The sequence below is a fragment of the Choloepus didactylus genome, chromosome 6 (assembly GCF_015220235.1).
Source record: "Choloepus didactylus isolate mChoDid1 chromosome 6, mChoDid1.pri, whole genome shotgun sequence".
Classification (NCBI taxonomy): Eukaryota; Metazoa; Chordata; class Mammalia; order Pilosa; family Megalonychidae; genus Choloepus; species Choloepus didactylus.
Window position 1 is genome coordinate 69,365,395 of NC_051312.1, and position 15,343 is coordinate 69,380,737.

General features: G+C 38.2%; 1 protein-coding gene across 1 annotated transcript in view; it reads right to left on the reverse strand.

The window, feature by feature from the left end:
* MICALCL (MICAL C-terminal like) overlaps window positions 1–15,343 on the reverse strand; it is an 89,545-nt gene that overhangs the window by 5,813 nt on the left and 68,389 nt on the right. The window contains exon 10 of the mRNA XM_037841830.1: window positions 654–753. Within this exon, the coding sequence (XP_037697758.1) occupies window positions 654–753 (100 nt within the window). The remainder of the gene's footprint in view (window positions 1–653; window positions 754–15,343) is intronic.

Genomic DNA, 15,343 nt, shown 5'->3' on the forward strand with positions numbered 1-15,343 from the left:
GAGCTTTATAATTCAGACCTGGTTCAAATACAGGGAGTGTGGTTGTGTAAAAAGAGCTTTGTAGTCAGATAGACGTGGACAAGTACAATGCATAGTATTTGGTTCATTTATAATAAATGTTCGTTTCCCTCCAGATGAGTGGCATGTAATTTGACCTTCAGCTTTTTCAGAGCATGGTAAGAGCCATCTTTACTTTCTGATCTCCTAACAGGGCTGCAATTCCTGCTTCAGAGAGGACACCCCAGGCTGATCTCAGGCCTTCAATCCCTTAAAGCCACAGGAAGTGATCTTCCCAAGTACTTCGCATGCTTCACATTCAAAGGCCAGGCCGTGCTTTCCCCCATTGCAGGGGTGTGACTGCTCTTTTAATATGGGCCTGGGGGGCGGGTATAAATTGAAAATACCTTATCCAAATGCCCTACAGCTCCAGACCCATTACCTGAAGTCTGTTGTAGCCATAGGACTCCACAGAGAGAACAGACAACTGAGAGATTCTCTACACTAATGCCAGCATGATATGCAAGCTGTAAAATATCAATTTGCCTCAATCACCACTCTGTATGCATAAGGAGAAAAAATCCTGGGACTTCAATCTGGGAGGGTGAGCCACCCCTTTGCTTTTAGGACTCTGTTATCTGTGTTGCCTTACTTACATGATCTGTAGCTCTGACTCATATCGTATTAATTTATTCTTCTCCAGAACCAGCTTAAACCATTCCTGCAAGAGCTGTGCTTCGTCCTGTGTGCCTGAATCTGCTTAAGAAATCAATGGCAAATGGGTTAGATTGGCGTTTCTCTCCCCATGATCAAATTGCTTCGGAACCACTTTAGCGGGGCCATGTTTGTAGCGAGAAGGGCTCGGCAGGAAGCAGCTCCCCGATGCCCTGTTGATGCCTTGAGGTTGTGGGCGTGACAAATAAAACTCACCTGTGCCTGCTCTCGGTGCAGGGTGGGGGTGGGGGTCCTCTTGGACATCTAGAGCATGAAAACTGAGCTCCAAGGCACATCAGCCCTTGAGGATGTCCTGCCACAAATGGCCCTTCTCCTGCCTGCTTCTCTGTCCTTCGTAAAACTTCCATATGTTTCTGCTCTGCATCCCACCCCAAAGAAAACCCCAACTGCTGATTACTCTCTCCTTTTCTGCCTTTTCCTCCCCCAAATCAAGTGCCAACTGAGTGCCCAGGTGGTGAGTGGATCCCTTTGAGAGGCAAGGAAGCTCACACTGTATTTGTCATGGAGTACTGGTGATTGGCATTTTTGATTTTTGCACAAAGAAGAGCCAATATACTAATACCTTTGTGTCCCACGGGGAGAAAGTTAGATCCATATATCCTTATAATTTAGATTATGAGCCTTTTTAAACAGAAGAACCATGAAAAAATTGGCACTGCTTTTTAGATGGTGTTAGATGTTAAATGTTTAGATACTAAAATGTTAAAACCTGGGCATATTTGAGAAATAGCAACATGGTGGTAGCTTTCTAACATTGCACCCCAGGATGAAAACAAAGGCCATATTACAAAGATCATGGACATTCTAGAAGGACTGATATTGGCAGGCCCATAGGCAGAGGGGAAAACAAGGCAGACTGAAGATTTGTGTGACCTTGGGCATGTTGCTTAACCTCTCTGAGCCTCTGCTTCTTCATCTATTAAACTTGAATACTAAGACTCACAGGTAATTTAATAATAATGAGCTAACATTTATTATGTGATATGTGCTCTATATGCAGCATCTCATTTAATTGTCACAACAAATTCACCAGCAGATATTTTAATTATCACCACTTTATAGCTGAAGAAATGGAGTTTTAAAAGATTAAAGTCCTTTGTTGCTCAGATGTGGCCCTCTCTCTCTAGCTAAGCCAACTTGAAAGGTGAAATCACTGCCCTCCCCCCGACGCGGGATCAGACACCCAGGGGAGTGAATCTCCCTGGCAACATGGAATATGACTCCAGGGGAGGAATCTAGACCCGGCATCGTGGGATGGAGAACATCTTGACCAAAAGGGGGATGTGAAAGGAAATGAAATAAGCTTCAGTGGCAGAGAGATTCCAAAAGGAGCCAAGAGATCACTTTGGTGGGCACTCTTACGCACAATATAGACAACCCTTTTTAGGTTCTAATGAATTGGAATAGCTAGCAGTAAATACCTGAAACTATCAAACTACAACCCAGAACCCATGAATCTTGAAGATGATTGTATAAAAAGGTAGCTTATGAGGGGTGACAATGTGATTGGGAAAGCCATGTGGACCACACTCCCCTTTGTCCAGAGTACAGATGAATGAGTAGAAAAAAGGCCCCCAGTGTTCTTTTTTTACTTTATTTGTTCTTTTTCACTTCAATTTTTATTCTTATTATTTGTGTGTGTGTGGTAATGAAAATGTTCAAAAATTAATTTTGGTGATGAATGCACAACTCTATAATGGTACAGTGAACAATTGTACACTTTGTAAGATTGCATGGTATGTGAATATATCTCAATAAAATTGAATTTAAAAAAAAGATTAAGGTCACTTGCCGAAGCTCACAGTAAGTAGCAGGACCTGAACTCAAGTGTAACATATCCTAAGGCCATGTTCTTCACTGCTATATATACTGCTTCTGCATTCCTTGTCATTGGCATATAGGATAAATAATGCCCCTAGCACACTGCCTTGCACTTAGCAAGTAATCCATAAAAATTACTTCCTTTTATTCCCTGTCTCCTTGAGCATCTTTTTACTGAGAAAGCAACTGAGGCCCAGAGAGATTTATGTGCAGTGCCTCGAACTATAGTTAACGAATGGACAAACTTGTACAAGAATGCAGATCTTGACTTGCAGTCAATTCATTCAATAACATATTGATTGAACACATGTCAGACGCTGCTGTAGGTACTGGGGGTGCAGTGATGTATAATGTTCCATATCATGAGAAATTTGGAGAGTGTAAGGCACGGTACATAACGAAAAGGATATTGATAGATGCTCTTTTTCAATCAGATGGACCCAAAGAGCTAGAGTGAAATAGAACACTGGAAAACTGTCACAACAAAGCTACAAAAAACACTATGGGAATATAGAGGAGAGAGAGGTTTCCTGGCTGGGGCACAAGGTTGGGCTTCCTGAGGGAGGTGGTGTTTGAACTGGGCTGTTGAAGAACGGATAACACTTCTGAGAGGAAATAGTGAGGATGGAAGAGGACATTTCCAAGAAGCGAGAACAATGTGAACAAACAGAAGGAGGTGGGAAAGGAGATGGCAGGGACAGATATTGGGAAGGGCCAAGGTATCATGGAAGGTGGGCAATAAGGCCTGGGAGCGAACGACAGTCCCATATGCTAAGGCCATTGGACTTTATTTTGTAGAGTGCAAAGGGACACTGAAGGGAGAACGATATGTGGAATTTTACAAGGGAAGGATTAAAGGGGAGAGAGAAGAGGGAGGGAGACAGGTAAGATTTTATTCTTTTTTAAGTTTGTTGAATGAATAAATGAACAAACTTATAAACATTGAGTCCCAACATCATCTAAGTGTTGTGTGTGGTGAGGGACAGGACTGAATAAGCTCCTTCAGGGAGATGGGAGCATGCAGTCCAGTGGGGAAAACCAACACTACATAGCCAAATGGAACACAGCATGTCCCATGCAATGGAAAGACAGGAGGGCAGTGATTAATCTTGTGTGGAGGAAGTAGGGAAGGCCTCAGGGAGGATACAGCAGGCAAGCTTGGTCTGAGTGGATGAGTAAGAGTCTGCCAGGGAGAGAAGGAGGTGAGGAACAAAGCATTCCAGGACACTGGTTGCTGAAGCAAAGAACAAGTGTGTAAACCATAGGTCATATATAACAGAGAAGTTAAGAACACAGACTTTAATCTCAGACTTGGGATCAAACTACTCTGTGGCCTTGAGCAATGAAAATAGCCTCCCTGTCACTCAGTCCCTCATCTGTTGTGAAGATGTAGTGGGATTACGCACACAAAGCCCTTAATCCAGTCCTGGCACATAGTATAAGCACAATAAATGGTAACGATCATTATTCAAATCATACAATTCATGTTGTGGAAAAGCCCTTAGAGGTCATCTGGCTCAGCCACTGAGCCAGTACAGGAATCCCCTCTACTCCAGCTTCTACTATGTCTCCATGTGATGGGGAAACTTCCTGCACCCGGAGAGCCCATTATATTGCTATGTACTCCAACAATTGAAAGCTTCTTTGTACTGGCCTTCGATGGATTTGTCACTAGCCACTGATCCCAGATTTCTTCTGGAGAGAAATGGAAAGCATGTAACTATATATTACACCTGAAAGGACTGCACATTTTTGAAGACAGATCTCATGGTCCAAGGAAGTATTCTTTTTCAGGCTCAGCACCTCCAGGTCATTTATCATTTTGTCATAGGAGGACTGCCAACCTCTGCTTGCCCTCCAATTTCCCAGGATTATTTTAAGGACAATACAGAATCAAACAAAGAATCAACAGCCTAGAGTGGAAGAGCCCTCTTGCATCTTTACCCTGTGCTCTGGGATTACAGAAGCCTTTTTAGCAGCCACAACCTAATTGGGGCTCCCACTAACTTGGAAATGAACTCTGACTGGTCTTTCTACAACAACAATGTTTAAGTCTGATGCCTTCATGCTCTACTTGTGCAACTGATTTTTTCTAACCTAATTCAAGACTTAAATGTATCTTGTTAAATATCATCTTATTTATTTTGTCCCTGTATTCCATGATGGCAAGTCTTTCTAAAATTTTAACCAGCTGACATACTTCTCCTAGCTTTGGGCCTCCTGCAGAATTGATATATGGGAATTCTATACCTTTATGTGATGTTGAAAAACAAAATGTCATATGGGACTGAACCAACAATGGAACCATACTGCCCATCATTCGGGATCTTTTTGAGTCTTTGGGTGAGGCTGTTCAACAGACTTTAAATACGACAAACTTGTACTATCTAACCAATATTTCTGTATCTTGTCCACATTGCAGTGATAGGAAACTGTGATAAAATAATGTGCTGAAATCAAGCTTCACGATGTCTTGTGCTGTCCATTGGCACTAGGCACCTTACAACTCCACCAGAAAAGGAAATGATATTGTTTTCACAGCTTCTTGGTAAACACTAGTGGTTCCTAGTAATGTCAAAATTTCTTTCTAAATGCTCACAATTTCTTTAATAATCCTTTCTAGAATTTTGACAAGGATCAGAATTCATGTTTCTTTCCCATATGAAAGTGGAAAATGTGCTCATCTGTAGCTTTTTTGGATGTGTTCTCAAAACCTGAGTCATATCCTCAACTTATTTAAATACTAGGGGCTTAAGTTGGTTCACTCAGCAAATTCCGATTCCTTTTGCTGCATTATACCACACATTGTAGTCAGATTTTTAGCCTGGATTACATGTCTCTTTTTCAATCTTTCTTACATCTCCTTCTAAAATCCAGTTTATTAGTTACCTGTCTATCCACACTGATTTCTACTGATGCTGTACTCAACAAATACAGGTTGAAATGAATTACTCAACACAATTTTCCTTTTCAATGGAATAATTTTAAATTTTATAGGCTATAGTTGATTTTTTAGAGTCTCCCTTTCCTCAGAAATCAAAATCACTTTCTGGGTGAAATAAGCTTCAGTGGCAGAGAGATTCCAAAAGGAGCCAAGAAGTCACTCTGGTGGGCATTCTTACACACAATAGAGACAACCCTTTTTAGGTTCTAATGAATTGGAATAGCTAGCAGTAAATACCTGAAACTATCAAACTACAACCCAGAACCCTTGAATCTTGAAGACAATTGTATAAAAATGTAGCTTATGAGGAGTGACAATGTGATTGGGAAAGCCATATGGACCACACTCCCCTTTGTCCAGTGTATGGATGGATGAGTAGGAAAATGGGGGCAAAAAAAAAAGGCACCCAGTGTTCTTTTTTATTTTAATTGTTCTTTTTCACTTTAATTTTTATTCTTATTATTTTTGTGTGTGTGGTAATGAAAATGTTCAAAAATTAATTTTGGTGATGAATGCACAACTATATAATAGTACTGTAAACAATTGAATGTATGCGTTGTATGACTGTATGGTATGTGAATATATCTCAAGAAAAGGAATTTAAAAAATCTCTTTCTGGGAGTCTTTGGATTTCTATGAAATCTTCCTTCCCAAAGTACTGGATACAGATGGACTGTGCCCTGCCCAGCCTTGCTATGCTCCAGACTCCAACAGTGCAGAGAGACTTTATTCCACAGTTTCCATCAATTCACTGATACCCATCAGATTGTTTCCTTGTGGGTCCTAATGAAGTCTCATGTGGCATTGCCCCTCATTGTAGATGCAGTGTAGTGAAACGGAAGAGACCATGGGCTTTGAGATCAAACAGACCCTTCTCTACTGCTTGCTAACATGTGACCTCCTTTCTTAGCCTTAGTCTCCTTTAAAAAGTGGGCATGATGATAGTACCCATATCATAAGTTCATTGTGGTCATTAAATGAGACACATGTAAAATGCTTAGCATAGTACTTGGCACATAGTAATCACTCAATAAGCTGTAAGATTGTTGTTATTACACTGGAGTTTCTTCCAGTGTCTAGTTATATAGTTCCATATGAATTATTTCCTGTTCATCTTTAAAACTCAGCCAGAGTATAACCCCTGATTTGGTCATACATTGCTAAACTTTATCTTGTAACTGGAGGATAACAAAAACTATTAAATAATTATTCTCTTTTGGCCCCAAGTAAGTAGAAAGTTTAAATGGCTGTCTGGATTGGCAGCACTTGCTTAGGAAGACTTGAGTACTCGTTGCCCACACAGATTGTTTGCTTAACCACGTGTCCATCTGGTCCCGTGGCTGTTGAACTGAAAGCCCCTTCTTGGGTAGGACTTTGGCATGTCTGGGAAGCAGAATGCAGCTAGAATGGTGCAGCTGGAAGGCTAATAGCCTCTTATGTAATAGAATGGCCCTGCTACCCAACCTCTACTTTTCTTTGCTTAACTGGCAAGCTCCTGTCCACTGTCAACTGGTTCTTCACGTGTTCCTCTGTCCTCATATGCTTTTTTCCTAGACAAAATAGGATTCCACTTGCCAAGATGAAATAAAGTAATCAAAACTCAAGACACAAAAAAACTTTTCATTAATGAAGTTATTTCAATTGACCCGCTTTTACCCAGGTGATCTCTCAAAAATGTAAAACAAATTATGTCACTCCCCCACTAAAATTCTTCCATAATTCCCCACAACCAAGTTCAAACCACCTAGCCTGGCATGATTTAGCCACTGCTTACCCATAGAGTGAACAGCATTAAATGATCAGTAATATTTTTTTTAATGAATAACACTAAGGTCAAATAATGACACTAAAGTCATGGTCTTTTAAACATTTTCTTTTGCAGGTAACACTAAATATTTCTCTGATTGTGTGTGTGGTTTTCCCAAGTTGGGTTTAGTTTTGCTGCCTAGTACACAACTGATATGATTTTGCACCTCCTTAGAATCTAGGAGAGGCCCTAATGTGGTGTTTGCTGCAATTTTGTCAATGCCCTCGACATCCTCACTTGATAATCTGGGACATTAAAGGAGCACTAGATCACTGCAGCCAAAACACCCAATAGCACTGTGCAGGGCCTCTCCCCCAGTGTGGCTGGGTGTCCAGCTCCTGCCTTTTGTTCCCCAGCCTCTGGTCAGCTCTCAGCCCTGGTGCGCACCCACAGCTTGTTTCATCTAAGTCTGTAACCAGGACTTCAGTACTCCGAGTTCTGGGTACATCCACTTCCCACAGGCTCCTTATATATGAAGATGATAATCCAGAAAGCCACTCTGTGGATCTGGCCTGATTCAGTCTTGACAAAACAGGATGCTGGTAGCTAGTCTGAAGCTGATAAAAATTCTACACCTTCCTTTGTATCCTGTTTTTGTTTTGTTTTGTTCTGAACCACTGATCTATCATACGCAAAAAAATTTATTTCATTTTTCTTGCTTTTGACCTTTATTAAAATATTACTATAAGTAGTGCTCTGCAACTTGCTTGTTTTGAATTCAGTATTATGTTCTTAAAATGCATCCATGTTGTTCATTCATTTTCACAGCTGTTTATATAATATTTAGTGGTATGACTGTACCACAGTTTATTTAGCCATTTTCCTTTTGATGGGTATCTGGGATGCTCTTAGTATTTTTGCTACTATGAATGATGCTGCTATGAACATTCTTGCATATGTCTCCTGCTCCAGGTGGGCAAGAGTTTCTCCAGAATATATATACTTGGAATGCAATTCTTGTATTGTAGGCTATGCAAATGTTCAGTTTACAACATAAAACCAACTTGCTTTGCAAAGTGTGGCAATTTACACTCCCACAAACATCAAATAGAGTACTCCTTGTTCCTCATCCTTGTCCAATACCTGGTGTTGTCAGACTTTGTAAATTTTGATAATGTAATAGTTTAAAAGTTTCTCACTATAGCTCCCCCCCTCCCATTTTTCTACTCATCTATCCATAAACTAGACAAAGGGGAATGTAGTCCATATGGCTTTCCCAATCACATTGTCACCCTTCATAAGCTACATTTTTATACAGTTGTCTTCAAGATTCATGGGTTCTGGGTTGTAGTTTGATAGTTTCAGGTATTCACTGCTAGCTATTCCAATTGATTAGAACCTAAAAAGGGTTGTCTATATTGTGTGTAAGAGTGCCCACCAGAGTGACCTCTTGGCTCCTTTTGGAATCTCTCTGCCACTGAAGCTTATTTCATTCCCTTTCACATCCCCCTTTTGATCAAGAAGATGTTCTCCATCCCACGATGCCGGGTCTAGATTCCTCCCCTGGAGTCATATTCCATGTTGCCAGGGAGATTCACTCCCCTGGGTGTCAGATCCCACGTAGGGAGGAGGGCAGTGATTTCACCTTTCAAGTTGGCTTAGGTAGAGAGAGAGGGCCACATCTGAGCAACAAAGAGGCATTTGGGAGGAGGCTCTTAGGCACAATTATAGGGAGGCCTAGCCTCTCCTTTGCAGCAACAGTCTTCACAAGGGCAAGTCCTGTGGTAGAGGGCTCAGCCTCTCACTATAGTTTTAATTTGTATTTTCCTAATTACTAATGAGGTTGAGTGTCTTTTTCATGTTTATTGGCCTTCAGTATGAAAAGTATATTTATATCATTTGCCTCTTCATATTGGGTTGTTTGTCTATTTCTTATTTGTAAGAATTCTTTAACTACTCTTGAATACTAATTCTTTTTTGGTTATATTTTTTGCAAATATGTGTTCCCAATCAGTGGCTTATCTTTCATTTCCTTTGTGTTGTCCTTGTTTGCTAAAGCTGCCATTATGCAAAATACCAGAAATGGATTGGCTTTTAGAAAGGGGATTTATCAGGTTACAAATTTACAGTTCTAAGGTCATAAAAGTGTCCAAACTAAGGCATCAACAAGAGGCTACTTTCACTGAAAAAAGCCAATGGCATCCGGAACATGTCTGTCAGCTGGGAAGGCATGTGACTGTCATCTGCTGGTCCTTTGCTCCTGGGTTCTGGTTTCAAAATGGCTTTCTCCAAAATGTCTCTGGGCTTCTGTCTCTCTTAGCTTCTCTCAGCTCTCTGCTTGGTTCTCCTGGGGCGTTTCTCTCTAAGCATCTGGGGTTCTCTCTTAGCTTGTCCAGGGCAAACTCTGGACTTTATCTCTTAGCTTAGCATCTCCAAATGTCTTCCTGTCTGCATCACCAAGCATCTGTGTCTGTGTCAGCTCTTAGCTTTTCCCAGGGGTAAACTCTGGATTACATATCTTAGCTTCTCCCCAAAATGTCTCTCTCAGCTTCTCTGAGCTTCTTCTGTCTGTGATCTTTCTTAAAGCACCCCAGTAAACTCATCAAGACCCACCCTGAATGGGTTGGTTCACTCCTCCATGGAAATAATATAATCAAAGGTCTCACCCACAGTTGGGTGGGTCACATCTCCATGGAAACATACAATCAAAAGGTGCCACCAGACAAGATTGGATTAAAAGATCAGGGCTCTTCTGGGGTCCATAATAGCTTCGAACTGGCACAGTGTCTATTGATGAGCATATAAGTGAAATCTTCTTTGTTGTTTCATATTCTAACTGCATAATGCTGAGATATAGGAATGCAATTGTATTTTTTTTTCCATTTTGCTTTTAAATTCAGCCACTGTGATGTAGGTTCTTCTTATTTTTAATAATGTAAATGTATGTTCTTTTGGGTTTTCTATGTAGTCAATACTAACATCTGGATACAATAAAAATTTTGTTTCTTCTTTTCCAAACCTTATACCTTGTTCCCCCCGACTTACTGAACTAGCTAGGATCTCCTGTACAATGTTGAAAAGAAGAGGTAATGATAGGCACCCCTATCTTATTAATGATTTTAAAAGGAGAGCTTCTAATATTTTACTATTCAACAGTGATGTTTGCGAAGGATTTTGGAAGCTATTATTCAAGTTAAGAAAGTTCTCTTTCTTTCTTGCTAAAAGTTTTTGTTACCTAAATGGGTATTGAATTTTGTCAAATAATTTTTTCTTCTTCTATTGAGAGAACCATATGGTTTTCTTCTTTAATTTGTTAATATGTTTGTTCAGTCTTCTTAGATTTTAAAATTAATTTGATTAAATATTTAATACATTCTCTTATTACCTTTTGAATCTTTGCTACATCTATGGTAATATCTACCCTTTTCATTCCTAATACATTTATTTCCATATTCTATCAATTTTTAAAATCAATTTCAGAGGTTTATTAGTCTTTTATTAGTCTTTTCAAAGAACCAACACTTGGCTTGCTTGATCCCTCTATTTTATATTTCTTCTCTATTTCATTTGTTTCTGATCATATTTTTATTATCTTCTTTCTCAGGGATCATTCTCTTGGCTTTTTCCCTAAGTGAAGTTGGAAACTTAACTCATTAATTTTTTATCTTCCATTTTTTCTAATAAACATATTTAAGGCAACAGCTCTAAGTACTACTTAGCACATGATGTTAAATTTGATTATTTACTTTAGTGGTGTTGCCTATTCTTTTTTTATATTAGAGAAGTTGTAGGTTTACAGAAAAATCATGCAAGAAATACAGAGTTCCCATCTACCTCCCTTACCCCACCCCCACAGTTTTCCCTATTATTAACACTTTGCATTGGTGTGGTGCCTTTGTTACAATTGATGAAATAATATTATAATTATAGTATTAACCATGGTCCATGGTATACACTAGGGTTCACTGTTTTATACAGTCATATGGTTTTTCTTGTTGTTGTTGTTGTTTTTTGTTTGTTTGTTTTTATATATTCATTTTATTGAGATATATTCACATACCACACAGTCATACAAAACAAATCGTACATTCGATTGTTCACAGTACCATTACATAGTTGTACATTCATCACCAAAATCAATCCCCGACACCCTCATTACCACACACACAAAAATAACCAGAATAATAATTAAAGTGAAAAAGAGCAACTAAAGTAAAAAAGAACGCTGGGTGCCCTTGTCTGTTTGTTTGTTTGTTTGTTTCCTTCCCCCACCTTTCCACTCATCCATCCACAAACTAGATAAAGGGGAGTGTGATCCCCATGGCCCCCCCAATCCCACTGGCCCCCCTCATAAGCTGCATTTTTATACAATTGTCTTCAAGATTCATGGGTTCTGGGTTGTAGTTTGATGGTTTCAGGTACCTACCACCAGCTACCCCAATTCATTAGAACCTAAAAAGGGTTGTCTATATTGTGCATAATTTTATCTGGTAACATATACATAACCTAAAACTTTCCCTTTTAAGCACATTCAATTATATAGATCAGTAGTGTTAATTATATTCATAGTGTTGTGCTACCATCACAACCATCAATTACCAAAATTTTTACCAATTAAGCATTAACTCCCCATTCCCCACTCCCACCCTGGCCTCTTTTAATCTGTATTCTCATTTATGACCATATGCATTTGCTGATTTTCATTGCTTCATATCAGTGAGATCATATAATATTTGTCCTTTTATATTTGGCTTATTTCACTCAACATATCTCCAGAATTCATCCATAGTTGCATGTATCACAACTTCATTCCTTTTTGCTGCTGAATAATATTCCATTGTATATATATATACCACATTTTGTTTATGCGTCCATCTGCACTTGGGTTGCTTCCATCTGTTGGCAATATAAAGAATGCCACTAGAACATTTGTGTGCAAATACCAGTTTTGAGTTCCTGCTTTCAATATTTTGGGTATAAACATAGAAGTGGGAGAGCTAGGTCATATGGTAATTCTAAACTTAACTTTCTGAGGAACCACCAAACTGTTTTCCACAGCAGCTGCACAATTTTACATTCCTACCAACAATGAACAAGTACTCCTATTTCTTGACATCTTTACCAACACTTGTTATTTTCCATTTTTAAAAAAAAATTTTAGTCATTTTAGTGGGTGTGAAACAGTATGTCATTGTGATTTTGATTTTGCATTTCGCTAATGGCTAATGATGTTGAACAACTTTTCATGTACTTTATTGGCCATTTGTATACCAAGTCTATTCGAGTCTTTTCCCCATTTTAAAATTGAGTTGTTTTGTCTTTTTCTTGTTGAGTTGTAAGATTTCCTTATAAATTCTGAATATTAAACCCTTATCAGATATCTGGCTTCCAAATATTTTCTCCCATTCTGTAGATTTTCTTTCTACTTTCATACTCAAGTCCTTTGATGCACAAAGGTTTCTAATTTTGATGAAGTCCCATTTAATCTTTTTCCTTTGTTGCTGATATATTTGGTTTAAGTCTAACTACAGGGTCCTAAAGATGCTTCCCTATGTTTTCTTCTAGGAGTTCAGTAATTTTGGTTCTTATATTTAGGTCTTTGATCCATTTTGAGTTAACTTTTGTATATGGTGTGAGGCGGGGGTCCATCTTCATTCTTTTGCAGAACTGTTTGTTGAAGAGATTATTCTTTCCCCCACTGAGTGCCTTGCATCCTTGTAAAAAAAATCGGTTGGCCATAAATTGGCCAATAGATTATTTCTGAACTCTCAATTTGATTCCATTGATCTACATATCTGTCCTTGTGCCAGTACCATGCTGTTTTGATTACTGGAGACCTGTAATGAGCTGTATAGTGGGGAAGCATGATTCCTCCAACTTCATTCTTCCTTCTTAAAGTGGTCTGGGCTATTTTGGGGCCTCTCAAACTTCTATATAAATTTGATGATTGACCTTTCCATCTCTGAAATAAGACTGTTGGAATTTTTATTCATATTGTGTTGAATCTGTAAATCGTTTTGGGTAGAACTGACTCCTTAACAATATTTAGTCTTCCAATTCATAAACATGGAATGTCCTTCCATTTATTTAGGTCTTCTTTGATTTGTTTTAGCCATGTTTTGTAGTTTTCTGTGTACAAGTCCTGTACATCCTTGATTAAATTTATTCCTAGATATTTGATTCTTTTAGTTGCTATTGTAAATGGATTTTTTTTCTTGATTTCCTTCTCAGCTTGCTCATTACCAGTGTATGGAAACTCTACTGATTTTTGCGTGTTGATCTTGTACCCCACTACTTTGCTGAATTCGTTTGATAGCTCTTGTAGCTTTGTTGTAGATTTTTCAGGACTTTGTATATATAGAGTCATGTCATCTGCAAATAGTGAAAGTTTTACTTCTTCCTTTCTAGTTTGTATGCCTTTTATTTCTTTTTCTTGTCTAATTGATCTAGCAAGAACTTCCAGTACAAAGTACAGGAACAGTGGTGACAGTGAGCACCCTTGTCTTGTTCCTGATTTTAGAGGGAAAACTTTCAGTCTTTCACCATTGAGGATGAGGTTAGCTGTGGTTTTTCATATTCACTCTTTATCATGTTGAGGAAGTTTCCTTCCATTCCTAGTTTTCTAAGTATTTTTATCAAGAATGAATGTTGGATTTTGTCAACTGCCTTTTCTGCATCAATTGAGATGATCATATGGATTTTTTCCTTTATTCAATTAATGTGGTGTATTATACCTGGGATAAATCCCACTTGGTCATGTTGTATAATTGTTTCAATGTGCTGTTGGATTCTGTCTGCTAGTATTTTGTTGAGGATTTTTGTATCTATTTTCATAAGGGATATCAGTCTGTAATTTTCTTGTCTTGTATTTTTATCTTAGTATAAGGTAATGTTGCCCTCATAAGAATAATCTTTGAGTTGGGAAGTGTTCCCTCTTCTTCAATTATCTGGAAAAGTTTGAGTAGGATTGGAGTTAATTCTTCCTGAATGTAAAATTCACCAGTGAATCCATTTGGTCCTGGGCTTTTCTTTGGAGGATTTTGGTTGCTGATTCAATCTCTTTACTTATTATTGCTCTTTGAGATCTTCTATATCTTCTTGAGTCAGTGTAGGTTGTTTGTGTGTTTCTAGGAATTTGTCCATTTCATCTAGGTTATCTAAAATGTTGATGTACAGTTATTGATAGTATCATTGTATAATCTTTTTATTTCTGTGGGGTGAGTAGTAATGCCTCCCCTTTCATTTCTGATTTTAGTTATTTACATACTCTCTCTCTTTTTTTCCTTGTCACCCTAGCTAAATGTTTGTTGATTTTATTGATCTTTTCAAAGAACCATCTTTTGACTTTGTTGAGTCTATTTTTTGTGGGGTTTTTTTCCCTCTATTTCTTTTATCTCTGCTGTAATCTTTGTTATTTCCTTCCTTCTGCTCACTTGGGGTGTAGTTTTCCTTTCCTTTTCTAGATTCTTCAGTTGTGAGGTTAGGTCTCTGATTTGGAATCTTTCTTCTTTTTTAATGTAAGCATTTAGAGCTATAAATTTCCCTCTGAGCACTGTCTCTGCTGCATCTCATGTTTTGGTATGTTGTGTTTTTGTTTTCATTCACCTCAAGATATTTCATAATTTCTCTTGTTATTTTTTGTTTAACCCATTGGTGTTTAAAAGTGTACTCTTTAATTTCCATGTTTGTGATTTTTCCAGTTCTCCCCATTATTGATTTCCATTGTGATCAGAGAAGATACATTGTATGATTTCAATATTTATAAATATTTGAGACTTGTTTTGTGACCTAATAAATGGTCTATCCTGAAGAATGACTCATGTGCACTAGAGAAGAATGTGTATTCTGCTGCTGCTGAGTGAAGTGTTCTACATATGTCTGTTAGGTGTATTTGGTTTATAGTAACATTTAAGTCTTCTATTTCATTATTGATCTTCTGTCTAGATGTTTCATCCATTAATGAAAGTACTGAATTGAAGTCTCTACTATTAATGTAGAACTGTGTATTTCTCCCTTCAAATATATCAACGTTTACTTCATATATTTTGGAAGATTTGTCATTAGGTGCATATATATTTATAATTGTTATGTCTTCTTGT